Here is a 6,629-nt window from a genome sequence, read left to right on the forward strand (position 1 = left end):
AGCAGCACACACTGGTTCCAGCCTTTTAACCATCCTCTATCAAAACAACACAAGAGGCTTGCAAATATTCAAGGAAGGAACTGGCTAGTTCACAGTCCAGCCACACACTGGGGTTTTGATAGTAAACATAGATGATCTAATGCACATTATTTTTGGTATCGTTATCAAGGACTACGCATATCCTGTATGCGTGTATCAAGGACTACGCATTTCATGTATGCGTGTGGCCTATTTTTTCAGGCTAATGATATAAAAAAGATGATGAAGTTGTAACTTGCGCATACAAGATATGCGTTTACAAGTCGATATATCAGGCACTATTTGCGCGTGTTGTCATTTTGGGTACTGTAAAATGAAATTGTGTTATAAAGGACATTCACCCTAATCTAACCCCCGTGTTTTGGAATGAATATTCATTCTATTTATTCATAACATAATATTTTCTTTCAATTTTCATAATAAAAAAATTGACCCACTTCATATCTAAGCCACTACTTTCTCCTCTTCCGTCCAACGGTCAAGACTCAACCTTAGTATTTCTTCGACCACTCCATAAACTTCTTTATATTAGTTCTTCCCCCATTCAATTAGCATTTTTTGATCACACACGTCAAACATATTTGTAGATATATTAAATTAAATATAATTGTCAAGAGTTAAGTTCTATGGAGTACATAAAAACATTGGAGTATTGGAGTATAAATCATAATTTTTTAGTTTGATCCTATATAATATCTTTGATTATCCAAATTTTGATATAATCTATCATTTATAAGTTGTCTTGCACATAATTGTCAATTAATCATTAATATCTTTCAACTTTAACAAGTATTAAGATTATTGTTCTACTTATTAGTTATATTGCAGAACATAGAGTCACATGATTTATAAAAGTAATTATTCTACCATTTGATCACGATGTTTATGTTGCAGAATATAATGTGCAGGTTGTCAAATATTTACCAATATTACTGGAAAAAAAAATTGAAATTTAGATGACTAGATTACATTTTATTAAACTTTGTACTTCAATACTCCAATTTTTTTTGTACTCCATAGAACTTAACTCTAATTGTCAATGCTAGTACTTATTTGTTCAACTAATATAAAAATAAATACTTTAATTTTAATCTTCGACAAATTTTAAAAATAAAAATAAATATTTCAATTCTAATTTCCTATTTTCCTTTCAAAATAATAGCACATTTTTGACTTATGCAAATCAATTTTTCAATTGGAAATTGTCAATTACCTTTCTATAAGTTTTAAAAACTAGAAAGAAACATTTTAGAAAAATTACATACATATAGAATTTTTTAAAATATTTTTATTTATACTAATATGTATAAAATTTAATCATTTAATCAACTTGCCCAGAAAATTTTGCATTTTAGAAGCCCTTATTTTACTCTAATCTGTAAACAAGAATTGTCTTGTATTATCAGGCAGGTCACAGAAACTCTGCTCTGTACTATAGAGAATTACGGTATTGTTCTTTTCTGTATTGGGGGTTGGCAAATGTTCCGGTATTGTTCTTTTCTGTATTGGGGGTTGGCAAATGTTCCAGTATGATCGCCATTAACTAGGGGATGTCAGCTATGCGACAACTCCACTGCTATATGAACAGTTGAACACATACAACTCCCAGGATATTTGAACAATATTCAACACCTCAAGGCTCAAGCAATACATGAATCATATGTTCGCTGCAGAACTTCGAAAGATAAATGTCGTTTACAACTTCACTTTACTGCAAAGAAAGTATCTAACCAAACCTCAGGCGTCAAACTACAAGTGATTACACCAGAGAATCAAAAATGCCTATTGCCCCAAATCAAAGAATTGTGATTTGAGCAAGGAGTCTGCTATTAAACACCCTAATCAAAGAGACTGAAGCCCATGTCCTGCAACAAATTATATAAAATCAAGTTAGAAACGTTATATTCTTAAAGCACAATATATATCCTATAGTTCTTTATCTTCTAAAAGTCTTTTAAAGAAAATGCAAGACTCACATCATCTGACTCTTCCTTCTCTTCAACTTTCTCCTCTTTCTTGGCTTCAGCAGCAGGTGCAGCGGCACCACCAGCCCCACCAGAAGCTGCGGCAGCAACAGCAACACCACCACCACCTGATGGTACAGACGCCAACTTTTCCCTTCCAGATGCAATCAATTCTGTGATGTCCTTTCCTTTAACTTCAGAAAGTAGAAGCTCAATCCTATCATCATCAGCATCAGCTCCAACTGCAAATCCAACAGGCTTACTTGGTTATAACAAGAGATAACAAGACCATTTCATCACATGTCACAACATAATACTTTGGATGAAGAGAAACAGATGACTAAATTGTAAAAACAAACAGGCAACTGTAATATTTCCATTCACTAAGAAAGAATATAAAGAATATTAAAGAACCTTTAAACAAATACTATATGTTTGAAATCATGCAACACAAATAGATGAAAGAGTTTTAAATAACATAAGAAGTGTCACTGGACAGAACAAACAGCAAAAGCTCAAGTCTCAGACATCCAAGGAAGGAACAGAGCAGCATAATCTCTCAAGCCTGGCGAAGGCGAAAGATCTTAGACGGCCACTGCGAATGTTTCTGAGAAACAAGCCTTAGAATTCTCATCATCGAGAGGAGAAACTTAATAAAGCAAACTCAAGACTAAAAAGTAAACAGGAAATGGCATGAATCAAGATGAAATAATCAATTCGATTAGAAAAAACAAGCAGCCAACAAAGTAAAAGATGACAAGATTGTAAATCAGGAGGGACCAAAAAATAAATTTACATGATATATTCAAGACACACACACAGGCAAGCATAGAGATAGTTACATAAAGAATATAAATATAGAAGGTCTCAGACATCCAAGGAAGAAAAAGAGCAGCATAATCTCTCAAGCCTGGCGAAGGCGAAGATCTTAGGCGGCCACTGCGAATGTTTTGAGAAACAAGCCTTAAAATTGTCATCATCGAAAGCTAGAACTTTTATACTATGCTCAAGAATATTAAACAATATCAAACTAAACCATACAAGAGAAAATAAATATATTATATTCTAAATGAATGCCGACAAGAAAAGGGAGCCATCAAACTTAATAGTATAAACACGTTATAATTGACATTTCGTTATTTGTTACACTTTAAACATAGAGGCATGTAAACACATAGACAGAAAGAGAGAATTCTGGGGGTGTCTCAGACATCCAAGGAAGGAACAAAGCAGCATTATCTCTCAAGCCTGGCGAAGGCGAAAGATCTTAGACGGCCACTGCGAATGTTTCTGAGAAACAAGCCTTAGGATTCTCATCAGTGACAGTAGTTCAAAATTTTGGTTCTCAAACAATATCAAAATTACAATCCGTTTGAGCTAACAATGAAATTTAATCTTTATATAATTTTTAATCAGCGACATCAACAGTAAAAAGTTAAAAAAAAGGCAAATATAAAATGAATTTCATGCCATGACCACTGCAGGGATTACAAGAATAGCAGTTTAATTGATAAAAAACTTCCAAAGACCACTAAATTCAATTAAAATAGGAAAAAACAAAATAAAATCTTCATTTTTGGTGGCAACGTTTATACTATGAACATACATATATCTATCTCCTACAACAGATAAACATGCACATAGTAAATGATATGGACTGGGAATCTCAGACATCCAAGGAAGGATAAAACAGCATTATCTCTCAAGCCTGGCGAAGGCGAAAGATCTTGGGCGGCCACTGCGAATGTCTCTGAGAAACAAGCCTTAACTAATATCATCACAGAACCCAGCCTTGACTTGAACCAACAAACAACTCTTCCAATTCACATGAGATCAAACAAAATGAATCCATTTGGACCATAACAAGACCAACTATGCAATTACACGTGCATACACATGGAAAAACACATATACGAAAATGAATACACTAGGGGTCTCAGACATCCAAGGAAGGATAAAACAGCATAATCTCTCAAGCCCGGCGAAAGGCGAAAGATCTTAGGCGGCCACTGCGAATGTCTCTGAGAAACAAGCCTTAACAAAAATCATCACCGACCCCACATCTTACTCCAACCATAATACAACTCACAAATCACCACCTAATAACAATCCGCAAATTCACTCATAAACAAAAAAAAAATCAATAACCACAATTCAACATAACAAAACCAAGTCATCAATCCACAATCACACATAATGACCCAATCTAATAATCATTTCAACAAGTTACCAATTGTCTCTCTCTCTCCCAATCTCTCCCTCCATCCCTCTCCCACTCTCTCCTACCTCCTCTCACAACACACATCATTTCAACCAAACTAATAATCATTTCTACCGTCACACAATCAAATTGATAATGAATTCATGTCACATTTTCTTGTAATTATCTGTAGTAGTGACAATTCAATTCAATCCAATTCACAACAACACCACAATCACACATATATACAGATATACATACACATATACATACACATAAACAGCTACAAAAAGTACCTGAGCCGAGAATGTTCTTCAAATCCTCAGCAGTAGGGCATGTATTCCCGCCAAGCACAGCCAACAAATAAGCAGCCACAACCTTCATCTTGCTCCCTGCAAATGTAAACACACACAAATCAGCCACATATACACACACCTATACATACAACTATACACACATTTCATGTATGTAGAGATTCTCACCTTGTGAGTGATGATGCTTGAGATTACAGATGCGATGCTTGAGGCGGCGAGTGCTTGTGCAATTCTAGGGTTTTTATATTTGTCTGCGCATGTTTCTAGGGTTTTCTCGATTTTCTGTTGTTTTACTATTTTGCCCTTCGTTGCCGCTCGGCCCATTCAGAGTCTATGTGGTGTTAATTCTTCACGCCCGCTATTCAGAGCATCAGCTATGTAAAGCCCATTCTAATTTATCTGGCCCATTAATATCCCAAGGTCATTTGATAAATCTGGTCAAAACTTATGAGTGGTATTTTTGAACGAGTCGGACCATTTATTTGAGTTTTTTTTTTTCTAAATATTTATTTGAGTTATTTAACTGTTCTTAATCATATTTTCTAGATAAATTATAATAAATATATCATATTTAAATTTTAAAAAATTAAACAAACTATGATTACTTATGCAATATGTTTAAACATTAATGTTAGCAATTAGCTATATAAACACTTCATATTATCTAAATGATTTTGTTTAACTTCTTTGTTGGTTATAAATTTTATAATTAATTTTAAATATGTAATAAAAATACTAATTATTATAAAAGATAATCATTTTATAGCGAGCATAGTAATTAGGCGGTTCAAATTTGATTTTTCAATTGATAATTAATTCTATATTAGTGATTAAATTAATTAATAATTTATAAAACATCTCAAACTATTTTAATAATGTTGTTGGCACCAACGATGTGATGAACTGTTTGCGGTCCATTCGTCCGAACAAATTTTGGTTCACCCATAATCTAAAATGATTAAGATAAAAAAGCTTGATGACTCTTTCTCTCTCGTATCCGAACAAATTTTAGTTCATTCGTAATTTAAAATGATAAAATGAAAGAGCTTGATGACACTCTCTCTCGTATCATCAGGATTGACTCATTCACTGGCATGAGATGACTCCCAAGTCCCAAGCCCCACATAAGAGATGGACATGGGTTGAAGGATATGCCAAACTCGTGTAAATCATTATTTATGTTATTCTTTTTTCAAATGAATACAATGATAGAAAATTGGGGAAAATAATAAATTATTTGAAGACAGTGCATTGGCCAGGCTTGAAGGTGATTCTAAACAATTTTTTTTAATCTATTCCAATATTGTACTTTCATGATCCTTTTCACATGTCCGATGCAATATGGTCTCGTCTTAAACATACTTTTACAGCCACCTAACGTGTGAAGCAGATTCATTGGATATGATTTAAGATTTAGTCTTTTGATTTGAAGTGAAGTAAATTCGATGGGAGATTAATTAAAAAAAAACTCATTTATCACATTTTTAAAGGATAATATTCCAAACATCACTTTGCCAAAAAATATCTGAAAATGTCATTTTTCAATCCAATGAGATATGTTATGTTGTACACACACTGTGTGATTATAAGATCATGCATGTATTAAATTAATTAAACAATTAATATCTAAACACCTCATCTTTATAAACTACTTTTTATGTTATTTTCAAATTTTTTTATGTGCATGTCAATCAGGAATGAGTTGGATTTAGTTACATTGATCTACATTTGCTATATACATGCTTGTTTGTGATAACATAACTATCTAAATTACGTATTATCTACAACTGTTATCAATCAATTAGTTGTAAGACCATTGTCTTGATCAAACGAGTTGTATTTACATAAGGGAGATAATAAAGAAGAAAGATGTTACTACGACAAAAAAAAGAAGAAGAGAGCAAGATGTTACCTGTTGAATAGAACTAATTTGATAAAGACCCCAGTCTTTATTTGAAGAACTAAATTGATAAAGACCCCAGTCTTTATTTGAAGAACTAAATTTGTACAATGATAAAGATTTATAATGTTAAAAATTAATTCTTTCAACATTTTGATTAGATTAAATTTATTATAAAATAATGTAGTTCAAAATTCACAGCGACAAGACAT

At 32.8% G+C, this 6,629-nt stretch overlaps 1 protein-coding gene and 5 non-coding genes across 6 annotated transcripts; all 6 read right to left on the bottom strand.

Moving 5' to 3' along the window:
* Positions 1 to 1,650: 1,650 nt before the first annotated feature.
* On the bottom strand, positions 1,651 to 4,825 carry LOC108210460 (large ribosomal subunit protein P2y). The gene is made up of 4 exons (XM_017381748.2): positions 4,686 to 4,825; positions 4,500 to 4,595; positions 2,016 to 2,245; positions 1,651 to 1,904 (listed from the first exon to the last, which is right to left on the bottom strand). The coding sequence occupies exons 2-4, from the start codon at positions 4,585 to 4,587 to the stop codon at positions 1,878 to 1,880; spliced, it is 345 nt and encodes a 114-aa protein (XP_017237237.1). The 5' UTR covers positions 4,588 to 4,595; positions 4,686 to 4,825; the 3' UTR covers positions 1,651 to 1,877.
* Positions 2,522 to 2,645, bottom strand: LOC135151799 (small nucleolar RNA SNORD14). The gene has a single exon (XR_010290718.1). It is a non-coding gene; the product is annotated as a small nucleolar RNA SNORD14 (small nucleolar RNA).
* Positions 2,867 to 2,988, bottom strand: LOC135151810 (small nucleolar RNA SNORD14). Its single transcript, XR_010290726.1, has one exon. It is a non-coding gene; the product is annotated as a small nucleolar RNA SNORD14 (small nucleolar RNA).
* LOC135151788 (small nucleolar RNA SNORD14) lies at positions 3,205 to 3,328 on the bottom strand. The gene has a single exon (XR_010290707.1). It is a non-coding gene; the product is annotated as a small nucleolar RNA SNORD14 (small nucleolar RNA).
* On the bottom strand, positions 3,666 to 3,789 carry LOC135151897 (small nucleolar RNA SNORD14). Its single transcript, XR_010290804.1, has one exon. It is a non-coding gene; the product is annotated as a small nucleolar RNA SNORD14 (small nucleolar RNA).
* LOC135151886 (small nucleolar RNA SNORD14) lies at positions 3,936 to 4,060 on the bottom strand. Its single transcript, XR_010290793.1, has one exon. It is a non-coding gene; the product is annotated as a small nucleolar RNA SNORD14 (small nucleolar RNA).
* Positions 4,826 to 6,629: the final 1,804 nt, after the last annotated feature.

This window comes from Daucus carota, chromosome 3, assembly GCF_001625215.2.
Source record: "Daucus carota subsp. sativus chromosome 3, DH1 v3.0, whole genome shotgun sequence".
In the NCBI taxonomy this organism is placed as follows: Eukaryota; Viridiplantae; Streptophyta; class Magnoliopsida; order Apiales; family Apiaceae; genus Daucus; species Daucus carota.